The following is a 17,541-nucleotide window of genomic DNA, read 5'->3' on the forward strand; positions in this document are numbered from 1 at the left end:
AAGGTCATTATGGGATACAGAATTGCTTCCCTGTTGAACGTGGGTGTTGACAGGTCGATCCATACTCCCAACCTGCCTCTCTCTTTCACTAGTGGGAAAGGGCTCTGGGGAAGCAGATCTCAAAGACACACTGGTGGGGTTGTATGTCCATGGAAGTCTGGTTGGCATCATGCTGGCATCTGGAACCTGGTGGCTGAAAAGAGAGTTAGCATACAAAGCCAAACAAATTGTTGAATAATCATGAACCTAAATAAAGGCTGGAATAGTGCAGATGAAGAGTTGGGAGGTCCTCTATTTTGTAGAAAGTTAGTAGGCATATTTTAGTTATATTCAAAGGAGCCTGTGACTATACTACAAGGAAGCTTCTTGAGTGGTGGAATATAGGTCTCTCTCTAACCTTTTCTCTTGCTACCCACAGTTTGTCTTCATACTATCAAAAAGAGAGAAAGAGAGAAAATGACCGATGGATGTGGAATCATTTTGCACACCAATCCCCAAAAACAAAGCTGGTGTCAATAAGAAAACAGTAGACAAAATTTTGGGGGGTGGAATGTAGGTAGCATAATGGTTATGCAAATACACTCTCATGCCTGAGGATCCAAATTAACAATTTCAATCCCCTGAACCACCATAGCTACTCAACAAAAAAATAATTACAATGTAAATTACTAGTGGCCAGGGATAGATAGTATAATACTTATGCAAAGAGACTTTCATGCCTTAGGCACCAAATTCCCAGGTTCAATTCCACACAGCTGAGCAGTACTCTGGTAAAAAATTTAAAAAAAATTAGTTAATATTTTATTATACTCACCCAGTGGGTGGGAGGTGTGGATGGAATTCTACACAGCACAGTGGCCAATTCTGAGCTCTGTCTGTTCTCTGCAGGACCCAGATGTACCTAGTTGGGAAGGACTATCAGAGGCCATGGAATTTGCCATAGAGCGGGAGAAGAGGCTTAAACTGGCCATCAGGATTCTCTGTCATACAGCTTTCAAGTGTGGGTATTCTGAGGTAAGTGTTTCCATCACCCTATTTTCCCCAGCCCAGGATTCCCCCAGGAGCTAACAGCCTGTCCTTGGGCCTTGGATCCACAGGCTCTGAACTGAAGACAGTCACTGGAGGACAGACAGACAGATGAGGGGCTGACTCAGGGCTCTCTGGGGACTCTGACCTGCAGAGCAGCAGATTTCTCTCCCTGCTGGTCTCTCCCTTCTGCCTCTGGGGCCTCAGTGAGGACAGTGGAGAGGCAAAAAGTGTGCACTCAGAGACAGGCCTCTCTGCAGAGAGGAAAGGAGGCATCTGGGTCCCTGCCAGGGAAGATGTCCTCAGTGTCTCAGTCCTGGAGGTGCCTTTGAATGCCTGAAGGCCAGATGGGACAGTTTCCTTCTGGTTCTTTCCTGGAACTCCCTGCAAAGCTGGGGAGGGCAGCTTCACAGCCACGTTGGGTGAAGATCTGTTCGTTGAGGACTCAGGTTAAAAATTTCTGTTCAATGTCATCCCACATGAGCAGGGGACAGAGGGAGTGTCCTTCAGCTCACAGGATAGGCTCCTCTGGGTCTCCTCCCTGCCTCCTGTCACCTTGATCTTCAATGTCAAGGTCATGTGCTCCACACGTGAAGTGTTCATGAGGCAAAAGCACAGCTCAGCTCTGGATTCTGGTGGTGCTGGGTTTGAACCTGAAACCGTGGCCTTTTTCCATCACTATTGTGCTGACACGCAGCCCAGAAAGACTGCTTCCAGGTGCCCGCATTCAAGAACCAATAGCAGCCACACATCTCAAAGCCAATCTTTGCCCCCTCAGGCTGGGGCTCCAGGAAACCATAAGAGAGGAGGGAGAGGCAGTGGGTTGGTCAAGAGGAGGTGGCCAGGGCAGGGGAGGGAGCCAGCCCCTAGGTGGGGCACCTCTCTGGGACTAGGTCACATTACTGTGCCAGGCTTGCTCTGCAAGACTTTCTACTGGGCATTAGAGCTCCTCTGAGGACTTTCATGTCCACCAGTTTTCATCCTATGGTTCACCAGACACACTCACAGTGAGAACACCTTCCCTGGTGCCCACAGCTGCACCCACTCAGCACAGGAAGGCCCACAGTAGAGGCCAGGGCAGGGCTGCTGGGTGAAGAGTTGAGTGGGGCCCCCTCTGCCTGGCCTCAGCCTCTAAGACCAGCCTTTCCCTCTTCCCCCTCAGGTCTATGACTTACTGATGAATCACTTAATGGAAAAAGAAGACGAGGTCGTGGAGCAGATGCAGGCCCACATGGGCACTGTGCGCAGCCTGGCAGCCCAGCAGGAGCAGGGTCAGCACTTCTAATGCTCCCTGCAGCCCAAGGATGAGGGGCAACAGGAGCCCATAGTCGGTCGGGAATCCATCTGCACTCCTGTTCTCAGGACATCTGTCCAACCTGCCACACACACCCAGGACAGCTCCTCAGCCTCCCAGGTCCCTGTCCCTGATTGGGAAAATGTGATTAAATGTCAGCAAGTTGTAGCAGCAGCTCTGGTGAACATGTGAGTCCCTGCAGTGAGGGGCTGCATTTTCTCAAGTCTCCCCCAGGCTGGGATGGTGGCTACAGGAGCCTCCCAGCTCTGGGACTGCTCCTCCTCTCAGGTGAAGGCCTAGCCCTTGAGGAGAGTCAAAGCCACAGAATCCAGGCCCTGCACAGCAAGGATATGGACACTCAGAGAAGCTGGGAGGGATAGGAAAGATGAAAGGAGTTTCTCTCTAGACCTGCCCTCCTGGATTCTATCCCAGGCCACATTTGCCTGCTGTTTCTTTTTTTTTTTAATTTATTTCTTTATTGGGGAATTAATGTTTTACATTCAACAGTAAATACAATAGTTTTTACATGCATAACATTTCCCAGTTTCCCTTTTTTTAAATTTTTTTTTATTTAAGAAAGGATTAATTAACAAAACCATAGGGTAGGAGGGGCACAATTCCCACCACCCAATCTCCATATCCCACCCCCTCCCCAGTAGCTTTCCCATTCTCTATCCCTCTGGGAGCATGGACCCAGGGTCATTGAGGGTTGCAGAAGGTAGAAGTTCTGGCTTCTGTAATTGCTTCCACGCTGAACATGGGCGTTGACTGGTCGGTCCATACTCCCAGTCTGCCTCTCTCTTTCCCTAGTAGGGTGGGTCTCTGGGGAAGCTGAGCTCCAGGACACATTGGAGGGGTCTTCAATCCAGGGAAGCCTGGCCGGCATCCTGATGACACCTGGAACCTGGTGGCTGAAAAGAGAGTTAACATACAAAGCCAAACAAATTGTTGAGCAATCATGGACCCAAAGCTTGGAATAGTGGAGAGGAAGTGTTAGGGAGGTACTCACTGCAAACTCTAGTGTACTTCTGCTTTCTTACTTTGGTGCCATACTCCAAACTCAGTCAATCTCTGCTTTGCGTTTCTACTTCTTTTTTTTTTTTTTACATGCATAACATTCCCCAGATTCCCATTTAACAATACAACCCCCACTATTTCATTCATCATTTTTCATGGACCTGTATTCTCCCCACCCACCCACCCACCCCAGAGTCTTTTACTTTGGTGTAATACTCCAATTCCATTTCAGGTTCGACTTGTGTTTTCTTTTCTGGTCTTGTTTTTCAACTTCAGCCTGAGAGTGAGATCATCCCATATTCATCCTTCTGCTCTGATACTGTTTTAGCTTGTTCAGCTAGTTGCCTTCTAACTCAGCGATTTCAGCTTTCAGCTCTCTAATAACCATGAGATAATTAGAATTTTCTTCCATATTCTCATTTGTTGTTCCTGCATTTCTGATTACAAGTTTTTCAAATTCTTTACTCACTCCTGTTATTATTTCCTTAGCTAATGTTTGGATGTTGAACTCGTTGTTTTGTGCTTCACCCTCTGGAGGACTTTTAGCTGGACTCTTGTCCTGGTTTGAGTCTCCAATATTTTTTCTTGTTGTTTAAACCATTTTATATATTATGTTATGAGTTCCCTTTATCAGTACTTTTCAAATTATTGATCACTATTGCCTGGATTGACTTGTGTCTAAGTAATTTAATTAAAGGGTTTACTGTGGTGGAAATTAACAGTTTTTTCAATCCCTGGGTTGGAGCTCAGTGGTGTAAAAGCCTCTTTTTTTTTCTTCCCTGTAGGCTATGGGAGCCTGAGGGCTTTTAAACTATCAATATGTTTCTTAGCTAATCACTGACTCCTGACCAAGAGATAAAGCAGGGTGTGGCAGAGATAACCCAGTGGTTATGCAAAGAGACTTTCACAGCCCCTCAGTTATGCCACCGAGGTATAGGTCTTCTCCTGAGTTTCCCGGTTAGATCTCTGTCCCCTGGTGTCCCTCCCTGTTGCTGCTCCAGATTCTGAGGGTAGTAGCAATGGAGACTCAGAGTTGTACTTGGTGAGTCTCTGGGGAGTCCTTTCCTCCCTTCAGCTGTCCCCTTGTTGTGGAGCAGACTGGAGGTGGTGTCTTCACTGATAAACTGTTGAACTGTTAGCAGTCACTTAATCTCTCCTTAGGCCCCTCCTCTCTGTCACCAGCCACGTGTTTGTACTCAGGGGTGATTTACTGGGTTCCTGTGGTCATTCTAGTCCTGTCTTGTTTCAGTCCGGGTGGTCTCCTTTGGTATTCCTAGTTGATCCGGGAGAAGAGAGGAGAGGAGAGAAAGCCAATTACAGGTTTTCAAAGAGTAGTGCCCATATGGTGGGGAGAGCTAAGGAATGACCGGAATTGATGAGATACAAAAAGGTCAAAACAATTAGTTAATATATAAAGCCAAACAAATTGTTGACTAATCATGAAGCTAAAGGCTGGAATGGTTCAGATGTTGAGTTGGAGGATATCCATTTTGTAGAACAAAGGCTACTGGTGGCATGAATCTTTAAGACACAGCTATATACAAATAATGTCAAAGGACATAAATTATGATGATGTTGTGTATGATACAGCAAATACTAACAATGAGATTTTCAAAGTTAACCCAGTTGCCAAATAATTTGGTAACAGCAATATATATTGCCTTCTTAAAGCCTAAGACAGCAGGAATGTCCTGCTTCCTTAATAGAGCCTATATTTCCCCTCAGTCCTGGAACCTCCAGGGTTGGGCTCACTTCCCTGCATGCTCCTCTCAATTCATACCAAATGATATTGCATCTGCTGATACCAGCCTAGTCAATGCAATGTACTACCTCAGCATGCTTCATTTCAGACTGTGTCCAGAGACCACATAGTACCTTGCCCTCAATGTGGATCAACAACGGCAGAGAATGTTCCATCCTCGAAAGGGAGGCTGGACAACATACTCTATCTTGCACCTGAGGAAGATGGGTCCTGAAACTAAGGCAGCTTGGAACATTTCTACTCATGACCACAGAATGTGAGGTCAGATCTACTGGGATGCAGAGGTCACATAGACTCCTAAGCTGAATATCAGATCAGTTCAAATAAATAGGGTTTACAGTCAACAATATTTATACACCTTTCCCGTATTTGGGAGCTTCTTTCTTCCCTGATTCAGCTTTCAGGTCCTTTGTCCAGTCATTACATCATCTCCCCGGACAATTACTTGGATCCACCTGCATATAAGATGTCAAGCAGAAAAAAAAAAAAAACTAGTATAGTCATGGTCTCTTTGGAATATAACTAAAATAGGCCTACTAACTATCTTCTGGGACCTTTATGTCTTTATGATTTCAACCAGGCCTGGACACTTTCTGCTTCTGCAGCTGGCCTTTTATCCTTTTCAAATTAGGTGCAGCACAAGTTGATTGGATATAAACAAAGTTAGACACAGTGTGTGGTCAGAATCTGCCAAGGTGTGTAAACTGGCCACAGACAGAATCTGCCAAGGTGTCCACTGGGAGAGCTGGAAGGCCAAAATGAGATGCCACCACTTGCTGTGGTTTTTCTCTTCTCTCTTTCCATTGTTTACCTGTAAATATTTTCATTTCATTCCCTCCTCTTCTTGTAGCCATGAAATCTTCACTGTTCTGATGGCTTATAGGGGCCAGTTCATCTTCCCCCTGTACCAGCTGTAACTTAACTGTTTCCAGGCACCTAGTTCTAAATTTTATGAACATGTTGACACACTCCCCTGGGCAAAGAGAGAGAGAGGAGAGACCACACCCACAACACCACTTTTGTGTATTTCTTAGCCTGGACTTCACTTATTTTCCAAGCTACATCCATACCTGTTACCACGGTCTTTGTGCAAATTTTCTTATGCTAATAGTGTGGGAACCTTAGAGACTGGTAGTGGTACACCTGGTTGAGTACACATGTTACAAAATGCAAGGACCAGGTTCAAGCTCATGGTCCAATGCTGTGAAATTGTGCAGATGCAGTCACATCTGCCATGTTGTCCCCTCAGGCTATTGCTAGTTCCCGCGAGAGTTGGGACATTCTCGGAGCACCTGTTCCACCATGTTGTGCCCTCAGGGCATTGTCTATATCCCCACGATATTTGGAGTGCTTTGGTTACTCCTCCCCCTTCCCATGAGAGTTATTATCCTACCCTGGAGTGCTATGGTTACTCCTCCCCCTTCCCATTCTCACGAGAGCCACTCCCATAAAAGCCCTTCTTCTTCAGCACCTCTTTCTCTTGTCGGCCCTTCACTTTGGTGTTTAGACGCAGGAAAGGTTGCTGCTTGAGGCGGCCATATTTGCTACCTCCACGTGGCCCAACCTGCTTCTCTCTCACCCAACTCTGAGGTGCCAGCACAAATAAAGATTTATGTTCCCTCTTCACTCCGGATCTCCTCTCTTTTTTCTCCACGGTGCAGCTCAACAGTCCTCCCCTGTTTTGCAATGGTTAAACAGTACTGTAGGTGTTTCTCTCTCTCTCCATTTCTACCTCTCCTTCCCTCTCAATTTCCAATTGTCTTTATCTAATAAATAAAAGTACAATATTTTTTAATTGAATAGTATGGGAAGCTGGTGTGTCTAGGGAACGTGTACTCTAGTGTGGCACGGTATTAACTGTGTTCTCCGTGTTCTATCTGTTCATTTGCCAGGAGCCATTTCTCTGCTTTATAGATGATAAGCTTTGAGACAACGGAACCCCTCAAGACAAGTGTTAATTCCCCCCTGGGCAGGCCATTTCCCCTTAGGTAAACCATTTATCAGTAATCAAGTGAGTCAACACAAGTGAGTCAACACACAGCTTGGTTTCCACCATTTGTTGCAAGGAACATTCTGCTTTGAAGTTTGCTCCCCCTCCCCCCTCCTCCAGCATTCCCTCTCCTTCCCCAAAGCCTTATAATGCCTGTGTTCACAATAAAAATTTACAGCTTGATCAGAAACTTGTCTTGCTGTCATTATTCGTGTCTCATGTTCATTCATTTCAGGTCTCATTGGGTTCCTAGCCCCTGTTCACCGCCCTGTTGGTCGGGGCATTCATTCCCTGATTTCAACATTCCCCCACTAGGAGTAGAGACCAGAAATTTTTGCAGTACTGAAGAAATATTTGAATTCTGGAACTACTTCCTGCTGAGACATGGCCTATGACCTGGTCCATCCATACTCCTAGACAGACCTTCTCTGTCCCAAATCATTCCCTAGTTGGGTAGGACTCTGGAGAAACTAGATTTCTGGATACTTTGCCATTTGGTCAGCTGTCCAGAGAGGCCAGAATGGGGTCATGGGAGCATCTGAAACTAGATGGCTGAAAGGCAGTAAGGTATACAGATGTTTAATAACCAGAGGGCCAAAGAATAGGATTAGAGGCAATGAGGATAGGAAACCCAGGATGACAGGAAGCTAGCCTTCCCATTTATTTATAAATATTTCTAGGGGACCAGGGCTCCAACAATCTTTGAGTCATTACCATAAAGGCAGGCTTGAGAAATATCTGTGAAGATGGCATAAGTATAGAGTGTGGGACTTGAGAGCTGCATCTGTGTAGAGAGAGTGGCTTCCATATGGAAAGAAAAGACAGAGAGAGAGGGAGAGAGAGAGAGAATTGTGTTCAGTCCCCTGCACCACAATAATCCAGAGCTGTGCAGGGCTGTGGTATTTCTCTCTGTGTCTTCCTCTCTCTGCATCTGTCCTAAAAATCAAATAAATAAAATACTTTATAAAAAAAAAAGAGAAAAAGTAAACTATGTACATCGTCAACCATACCTGGAGCCCATGTCTGTCAGTATTTTGCAAGGAGCCTGCGCAACCTCTGGGTCCCCTTCCATTGAAGCTCAATCTGTGGTCACAGCTGGGCTGCTAAGGCTGCAGAACCAGCCTCCCTCAAGCGGCCTAGCAGTGTGACACAGACTCCCTTCAGAGAGTGCAGCCCTGCGTTTCCTTGTTACTTTACAGTGAGGGCCCTGAAAAGCCTGGTGAGGACACAACTGATGGAAGTGACCCCAGATGACAGCTGGGTCTAAGCTCACAGTATATATGGGAAATTTAAAATCCCATGACTAGGACCCCAGGTGTTTAAGTGGCCTGGAACTGGCCAAAATAGTTATGATGATGTAAGCCTTCTGTCACCATAGTTGCTGGAGTGCACACATTTGTCAAAGAAGCAGAAACTTTCTCCCACTTGTTAAGGCCTTGAAGACCACTTCTTATACAATAATCAAATAACTGTTACATATTCCTCTGGACCTAAGTTTAAATTGGTATATTGACAATGCCCAGCCTTGAGTTAAGAACCCCTTGTGAATAAATAAGTAAATAAATAAAACCCCTGGTGTGGACATGTGATCTCCCAGAATGAGCTCCAGGACCCTGGCACCCTAGGAAGGCACCCACACCCACTCTCCACTCCCTGGAGGCTGGGGCCGTGGGTAGGGCTATCCCAACCCAGGGCATGGCCAGGGTTCTGCCCTGGATTGGACATGCAGCCTCCAGGCCACGCCCCCTGTCCCCGGATTGGCTGGTGGCTCCCTTATCATCCCTTCTTCTGGCCCCCCAGCCCTGGCAGTCACCTGGTTCTGCTCTGACTCCAGTACTGTTCCAGAGCAAGAGTACCCTGGACCTCCTGCTTCAGTGCCCTGGGAACCCTTCCTGGTGCTTTTCCAAACCAGAGTTTGGAAGTAAATTTTGCATCTGCTCTTCTGGGAACCTGTGATTAACTACTAAAGGCCCAAACATGTTCTTTGCGATCTGGAAGGAAATTGAAGATGCCAAGAGCCTGCAGTTCCAGGCCTTAAACACCTACTCCTCTTTGGTAAGAGTCCTGGGGCTTCCCTGACTTCTCTTCTCCCCACTTGGCTTAGTCTGAGGGGTCTCATTCCATGCACCATCCCACCCTCCCAACTTCTCCCACAGGGTTTGAAGCTGCTGGAGGATGCTGATTCCCTGGAGGAGGCGGGATTGTTCTTCTGTGAGTTGTCTGAGGAGAAGCAGGAGGGCTACTTCTATCTGCTAGAGCTGCAGAAATTTTGTTACCTGTACTTCTTCAACGAACCCTCTGAGCCTGTAAGTAGAGTGTGAGGGAGTGGATTGAGGCCCAGGCACTCCCTGGGCACCAGGGCAGCAGAATTTGTGGCTTCTGGGAGGTAGAAGTCAGGCTGCTGGATGGTTTCCCCATTCTATCTCTGGTGTTTTGTTTTGTTTTTCCTTCAGTGCTGAGGTTTGGTGTCAGCACTACAAATCCACTGGTCCTGGCAGTCATTTTTTCTTATTTTATTGAATAAGACAGAGAGAAGTTGAGAGAGAATGGGAGACATAGAGATGGGGAACAAAAGATAGACTCCTGCAGACCTGCTTCACAACCTGTGGAGCGACCCCCTGCAGGTGGTGAGCCAGATACTAGAAACGGGATATTTGTGCAGGTCTTTACTCTTCATATTATGTGGGCTTAGCCAAGTGTGACACCACCTGGTCCCCTTGACTAATTTATTTATTTATTTATTTAGTTAGTTAGTTAGTTAGTTTAGATATTTTCTTTAATCAGAGCACTGCTCAGCTTTGGCTTATGGTGGTGTGGGGGATTGAACCTGGGATCTGTTTGCATAACTATTATGCTATCTCCCCCTCCCTCTCTGGTTAATTTTGAAAATAGAGAGGGGGAGAGAGAAAGAGATTTTCTGCCTGGGCTGTGCTGCACCAAGTTAAATGCACAAGTTACCATCCACTTAGACACGGGTCCAAGACCCCAGATCCCATCTGTACTGGGTAAACAGAGAAGCTTCTTTTTTTTTAGTTTTATTTATTTTTTTAAATTTTTTATTTATAAAAAGGAAACATTGACTAAACCATAGGATAAGAGGGGTACAACTCCACACAATTCCCACCACCAGAACTCTGCATCCCATCCCCTCCCCTGATAGCTTTCCTATTCTTTATCCCTCTGGGAGTATGGACCCAAGGTCATTATGGGATGCAGAAGGTGGAAGGTCTGGCTTCTGTAATTGCTTCCCCGCTGAACATGGGCATTGACAGGTCGATCCATACTCCCAGCCTGTCTCTCTCTTTCCCTAGTGGGGAAGGGCTCTGGGGAATCAGAGCTCCAAGGCACATTGGTGGGGTTGTCTGTCTCGGGAAATCTGGTCGCATCCTGCTAGCATCTGGAACCTGGTGGCTGAATAGAGTGTTAACATACAAAACCAAACAAATTGTTGAACAATCATGAACCTAAATAAAGGCTGGAATAGTGCAGATGAAGAGTTGGTCCTCCATTTTGTAGAAAGTTGGTAGGCATGTTTTAGTTATATTCCAAGTGGCCTGTGGCTATACTACAAGGAAGATTCTTGAGTGGTGGAACATTGCTACAGGTCTCTCTCTAGCCTTTCCTCTTGCTGCTCACAATTTCTCTTCATAATATCAAAAAAGAGAGAGAGAGAATGACCGATGGATGTGGAGTCATTTTGCACACCAATCCCCAAAAACAAAGCTGGTGGCAATAATAAAACAGTAGACAAAAATTTGGGGGGTGGGATGTAAGTAGCATAATGGTTATACAAACACACACTCATGCCTGAGGCTTCAAATTAACAATTTCAATCCCCTGCACCACCACAGCTGCTCAACTAAAAAAATAATAATAATGTAAATTACTAGTGGGCAGGGATAGATAGGATAATACTTATGCAAAGAGACTTTCATGCCTTAGGCACCAAATTCCCAGGTTCAATTCCACACAGCTGAGCAGTACTCTGGTAAAAAATAAAAAATAATTAATTAATATATTATTATACTCACCCAGTGGGTGGGAGGTGTGGATGGAATTCTACACAGCACAGTGGCCAGTTCTGAGCTCTGTCTGTTCTCTGCAGGACCCAGATGTACCTAGTTGGGAAGGACTATCAGAGGCCATGGAATTTGCCATAGAGCTGGAGAAGAGGCTGAAACAGGCTGTCAGGATCCTCTGTCACACAGCTTTCCTGTGTGGGTACTCTAAGGTAAGTGTTTCCATCACCCTATTTTCCCCAGCCCAGGATTCCCCCAGAAGCTCACAGCCTGTCCCTGGGCCTTGAATCCACAGGCTGTGGGCAGAAAAAGTCACTGTGGGGACAGACAGATGAGGGGCTGACTCAGGGCTCCCAGGGGACTCTGACTTGCAGAGCCCCAGATTTCTCTCCCTGCTGGTCTCCACCTTCTGCCTCTGGGGCCTCAGGTCTCTAGTTAGTAGGGTGGAGAGACAGGAAGTGTGCACACGGGGACTAGCCCCCTCTGCAGAGAGGAAAGGAGGCATCTGGGCCCCATGTCCTCAAGTCCTCAGTCCTGGAGGTGCTTCTACAGACCTGAAGGCCAGATGGGGACAGTTTCCTTCTGGTTCTTTCCTGGAACTCCCTGCAAAGCTGGGGAGGGCAGCTTCACAGCCACGTTGGGTGAAGATCTGTTCGTTGAGGACTCAGGTTAAAAATTTCTGTTCAATGTCATCCCACATGAGCAGGGGACAGAGGGAGTGTCCTTCAGCTCACAGGACAGGCTCCTCTGGGTCTCCTCCCTGCCTCCTGCCACCTTGATCTTCAATGTCAAGGTCATGTGCTCCACATGTGAAGTGTTCATGAGGCATAAGCACAGCTCAGCTCTAGATTCTGGTGGTGCTGGGTTTGAACCTGAAACCGTGGCCTTTTTCCATCACTATTGTGCTGACACGCAGCCCAGAAAGACTGCTTCCAGGTGCCTGCATTCAAGAACCAATAGCAGCCACACATCTCAAAGCCAATCTTTGCCCCCTCAGGCTGGGGCTCCAGGAAACCATAAGAGAGGAGGGAGGGGCAGTAGGTCGGTCAAGAGGAGGTGGCCAGGGCAGGGGAGGGAGCCAGCCCCTAGGTGGGGCACCTCTCTGGGACTAGGTCACATTACTGTGCCAGGCTTGCTCCGCAGGACTTTCTACTGGGCATTAGAGCTCCTCTGAGGACTTTCATGTCCACCAGTTTTCATCCTGTAATTTGCCAGACACACTCACAGTGAGAACACCTTCCCTGGTGCCCACAGCTGCACCCACTCAGCACAGGAAGGCCCACAGTAGAGGCCAGGGCAGGGCTGCTGGGTGAAGAGTTGAGTGGGGTCCCCTCTGCCTGGCCTCGGCCTCTAAGACCAGCCTTTCCCTCTTCCCCCTCAGGTCTATGACTTACTGATGAATCACTTAATGGAAAAAGAAGACGAGGTCGTGGAGCAGATGCAGGCCCACATGGGCACTGTGCGCAGCCTGGCAGCCCAGCAGGAGCAGGGTCAGCACTTCTAATGCTCCCTGAACCCCAAGGATGAGGGGCAACAGGAGCCCATGGTCGGTGGGGAATCCATCTGCACTCCTGCTCTCAGGGCATCTGTCCAGGTTGCCCTGAGCACCAAGGACAGCTCTTCAGCCTCTCCAGGGACCTGTCCCCAAGTACTAAAATGTGATTAAATGTCAGCAAGTTCCAGCAGCAACACTGGTGACTGTGTGAGCCCCTGCAGGTGAGGGCTGCATTTTCTCAAGTCTCTCCTAGCCTTGGCTGGTGGTGACAGGAGCCTCCCAGCTCTGGGACTGCTCCTCCTCTCAAGTGTAGGCCTAGCCCATGGGGAGAGTCAGAGCCACAGATAGGACATGGACTGGGGCCCAGCACCCCGCTGGCCTGTAACCTGGAAACCCAGCAAGACACCTAGAGCTGTGACCCACTGCATGTAGCTGAAGCTGCCCCCTTTGCTGAGCCTGGGCTGGGGCTGCACACAGGAATCAGGCCCTGCACAGCAAGGACCTGGACACTCACAGAGGAGGTGGGAGGGCTGGCAAAGATAAAAGCAGTTTCTCTCTGGACCTGCCCTCCTTGATTCTTTCCTGGGCCACGTTTGCCTGCCTTTCCTGACTGAATCCAGAGCCTAGACACCCACCCATAGCTGCCCCGCAGCAGATATCAGTATACAGGAGCCATGGGACACATGGGCAGAGGAATAGACTCAGCAGTGAGGACAGATGTCATGTCCTTCAGGACGGATGGATGGAGCCCAAGTAAAACCAGTGCAGCAAGGAGGGAGGTGACAGATAACTGCCAGGTGATTCACTCACATGTAGAATGTAAATAACTGAAACGCATACTCAGAAAAGAAAAAAAAGAAGGAAGTACTCACATTCTCTGGGTCTTTTTGGCAACTCTGATGGTTATCCAATGGGACAGGTTACAGAAGTTTGGCAGTGTGAGGGGTGGAACTATGCCATTGTTGTCCTATAAATGTTATTAACTCACAATAAATATCTAGAAAGAAAAAATGTCTATACTGATAGTAATACTGAGAAATTTTATATATGTACCTACTGTATTTACTGTGAATCATTAATCTTGCAAATCATAATAATAGTAAGGGGCCAGGTGGTGCTGCACCTGGTTAAGAACTCACATTAAAGTGCACAAGCACACAGGTTCAAACCCCTGTCCCCACCTGCCTAGGGGAAGCTTCACAAGTCGTGAAGCAGGGCTGCAGATGTCTATCTCCTCCCCCTGTCTCAACTTCTCTCTGATTCTGCTGTGCAGATGTCCCCTCAGGCTTGTGCCACTTTCTACAAGTTAATACGGTATCCTCAAGTGCTTTTCCCAACCAATCCTGTCCCAACACATCACTCCAGGCTGTTGCCCTATAAATAGCCCTCCTACTTCCAATCTCTCTCTCCAGGTTTTTTACCTCAGTGATGGAAGGGTGGTGCGCATAGTGGGGATGGCCAGGCGGTCAGGACAACTGACAGTGTCTTTTGGTGTACACAGCTTTTCCTGTCAGGAAACTAAACATTGTCTTAGATTATTCATGATATTGACATAAAATGAAAAATGGATTGGAAATCCAGTCAACATCCTAAAGAATTATCTCTAATTAAAAAAAAGAATTATCTCTAATTATGTTTAAAATTTTTAATCTAACTGATTTGTTTTCTTTATTGGGAGATTAATGACTAGAGTCTCAAAATGGGGTCCTTGCACATTATAACATGGTCATTTAACCAGATGCACCACCAGCCAGCTCCTCTCCATTTTCTATGTAACAATCTAACCTACCAAAGTCCTCTTCTGCCTTCATGTTCCAGGACCTGAACACTCCCTCTTCTACCCCAGAGTTTTTTAACTTTTACTTAGGTGTAGTACACCAACTCCAGTCCAAGTTATGCTGTGTATTTTCCTTTCTGGAAACAGAATCTATGTGTGTGTGCGTGTGTGCGTGTATGTGTGTGAGTTTATTGGTCATCACTGGTGTTTCATTATTTCAGGCTGAATTTTTTTGCAGTGGGTTACACCCATGAGTAGCCAGGCTGTGGCGCCCCTGGTTAAATGCAGACATTTCAGTGCACAAGGTAGCAGGTTCAAGCACCAGGTCATGTGTCTCTCTCCCTCTGTGTCTCCCTCCCCTTTCAATTCATTGCTATATCTATCCAATAATAAACAAAAAATATTATATTACACCCATGCACACACCACATGCTAACAAAGAGGTAATTTTCACACAAAAGCAAGTTCACGGGGGCTGGGGGCCACGGAAATTTTTTTTTTAAAAAAAAAAGCAAGTTAACTTTGCACAAGTGATTTTGCATGTATGAAGGGCACATTGGCTTTAGGAAGCTGTTGGTCTTGCCCCAAGGCGTTTCCCAACTTGACTTTTTCCATCCCTATGCTTTCAGTAGTTTTCTGGGAAGACCACTTCTTCTTCTAGCGTTTGCCCTTCTTCCGTAGCCAGTCAACAGCATCAGGTTGAGCCTGATGTCTGCTTGTTGCTGGCTTTGAAAGTGACTGGGATCCATGTGGATTCAGTCGGCTAGGAAGGATCGTCAGTTTCCTCAATAAATGGGTACTCACGGGATGCACCACGAGAAGGTCGATCCAATGTATCCCTGGGGGTTGCTGAATGGGGCTCAGCTGCATTCTTCTGTGTGGCCACAAGGAGGCAGCAAACCCTGTAGTTGTGTGTAAGCATTTTGTGAAAAGAGGAGAGCTCAGGCTTTGTCCCCTGTGGATGTCAAGGTTTGAATTGTACACAGGATTCCCAAAAGGTTTGTTATTTCCTCTCTAGTGTGGTATTCTCCCACTTGGTTTTCCAAGTGGATGGGGTTTCTCTTTTGGTCTGGGAAGACTTCCTTGGGAACTTCTGAATCATGTCCTCAGCTGCATTCTGCCGTGTGTCCAAGAGAGGGCAGCCCAAGAACAAAATTGAGGCTGGTGGGCGGTACTCTAAGGACACTGGCCAATGAAATTGCTGGCAGGGTTTCCGGGTGTGCCCAAAAAGCCTGGCCTATGGGAGCACAGGCACTGGCCAGAGGGCGGGCCTCAGAAAACAGCCCACCAATGAGAGCCCAGTGTCTGCAGTGCCTGGGCATTTTGAGGGCTGGCAGGAGTTTCAGAGAGGCCCTGGGGGATCCAACCCCCTTCTAGTGAATGACAGCAGAATGCTGGGAAGAGACTCCTTGACTGGCAGTGCTTCCATTCCTGGTCTTTCTATGTTTGGAACTAAAAGACTGGAATTCCTGACCTGCATGCATTCTGCTTGTGTTGCTAAGAAGGCAGAAAAACAGCACAGTTCAGGCGGTTGTTTATAAGCATTTTTGGACAATGGGTGTGTGTGTGTGTGTGTGTGTGTGTGTGTGTGTGTGTGTGTGTGTGCAGAATTCCTTCACAGTGCATTTGAATGTGTGAATTTCACAGATTCAGTAAATATTACGGACTTATCATATTACCTACGAAGTGCCAGTGGCACTCTGGGGTGGGGAAGAGGTAAAACTGAACTGAGGCTCTGAGGCCAGCACCTCACCAGCAATCAGGTCCCAGCACCAGCCATCAGTGCTAGTATAAGCCAGAGCTGAGCCAGCTCTGCTCAAAATAAACTGGAGAGATAACAAGAGAGAGAAAGACAGAATATCACTATAAGAAATATCACTTGAAGGGTGAGGGATAGACAGTATAATGGTTGTGCAAACTGGCTCTCCTACTTGAGGCTCCAAAGTCCCAGGTTCAAGCCCCGGCACTACTATAAGTCAGAGCTGAACAGTGCTATGGTTTAAAAAAGAAGAGGGAGGAGGAGGAGGAGGAGAAAAGAGGGGAAAAGTGGAGAAGGGTGGAAGTAGATAATTTTAAGTTTATGCAAGGATCCTCTCATGCCTGAACTGGCAAAGTCCTGGGTTCAAATCCCAGCACCACCATAAGCTAGAGCTGAGAAGTGCTCTAATAAATAGAAAGAAAAAAGAAAGCACCAGCAGAAGAGCATGGAATTATCTTTCCTTTTTTAATGATTTCATTTATTTATTTATTTACTTATTTATTTATTTATGAGAAACATAGGAGAAGAAAAAAGAGCCAGATATCACTCTGGTCCATGTGCTGCCAGGGATTGAACTCAGGACCTCATGCTTGAGAGTCCGATGCTTTATCCACTGTGCCACCTCCCAGACCACTGTCTTTCCTTTTTTAATTAAGATTTTATTTACTAGTAGTTTATTTACTAGGGTGAGTGAAGTGCGGGAGAGACAGAGCCAGAGCATCTCTAGGGCATATGCCTTGCAGATGCAATGCCAGAGATTAAACCAGGGGCATCCTGTTTCCAGGTCTAACACTCACACGTTTACTTGCTTGTTTAATTGCCTCATGTAAATTAGCTACCACTGTGGCCATGGGCCTGCATGATTCCAGATGCCTCTTCTGGGTCCTCTTTACTCCATAGAGGTATCTGATAGTAGGGTGGGAAAGAGGGCAGTAAGAAAGTGACAGACAACATGACCTGCTCCAGAAATCCTGAAGCGTCTCCATACAGCAGCTGCCCTATGTCGTGGTGTGGCTCTATGCTGTGACCTCACACATTGTCTGATGTGTGCTTTACACTGTGAGCCATCTTCTAACCTGAGGCATGAGACCAAAATTTTGTGCATGGTATCCTGTGTGCATGTGGAAGAACTGGGGCCTCGTGTATGGGCTGCTGTCTGCATTTGGCCACAATAAAATATCTGTATACAAATGAGAGAAGTTTGTGGGCTAGTGGAGAAAGTTGAGAGATAGATAGATGATGGATAGACAGATGAAAGAGAGTGATATAGATAGAACCAGAGCATCTTTCTATCACATGTGACACAGTGCATCAAACTTGACATGTCCTGGATTTCAGCCCAGTGTTCTAGTCATTGTGTGTGTGTGGTCATTTTTATTCCTTTCAGTTGGAAAGACAAAGA

The 17,541-nt window shown here is 46.8% G+C and overlaps 1 protein-coding gene across 1 annotated transcript; it reads left to right on the forward strand.

Annotated features, from left to right (window-relative positions):
- The first annotated feature begins 9,066 nt into the window (after positions 1-9,066).
- On the forward strand, positions 9,067-12,612 carry LOC103123646 (ferritin light chain 1-like). The gene is made up of 4 exons (XM_007534305.1): positions 9,067-9,144; positions 9,246-9,395; positions 11,195-11,320; positions 12,490-12,612. Exons 1-4 carry the CDS (start codon positions 9,067-9,069, stop codon positions 12,610-12,612), a joined length of 477 nt encoding a protein of 158 aa, XP_007534367.1.
- Positions 12,613-17,541: the final 4,929 nt, after the last annotated feature.

The sequence above is a fragment of the Erinaceus europaeus genome, chromosome 2 (assembly GCF_950295315.1).
Source record: "Erinaceus europaeus chromosome 2, mEriEur2.1, whole genome shotgun sequence".
Classification (NCBI taxonomy): domain Eukaryota; kingdom Metazoa; phylum Chordata; class Mammalia; order Eulipotyphla; family Erinaceidae; genus Erinaceus; species Erinaceus europaeus.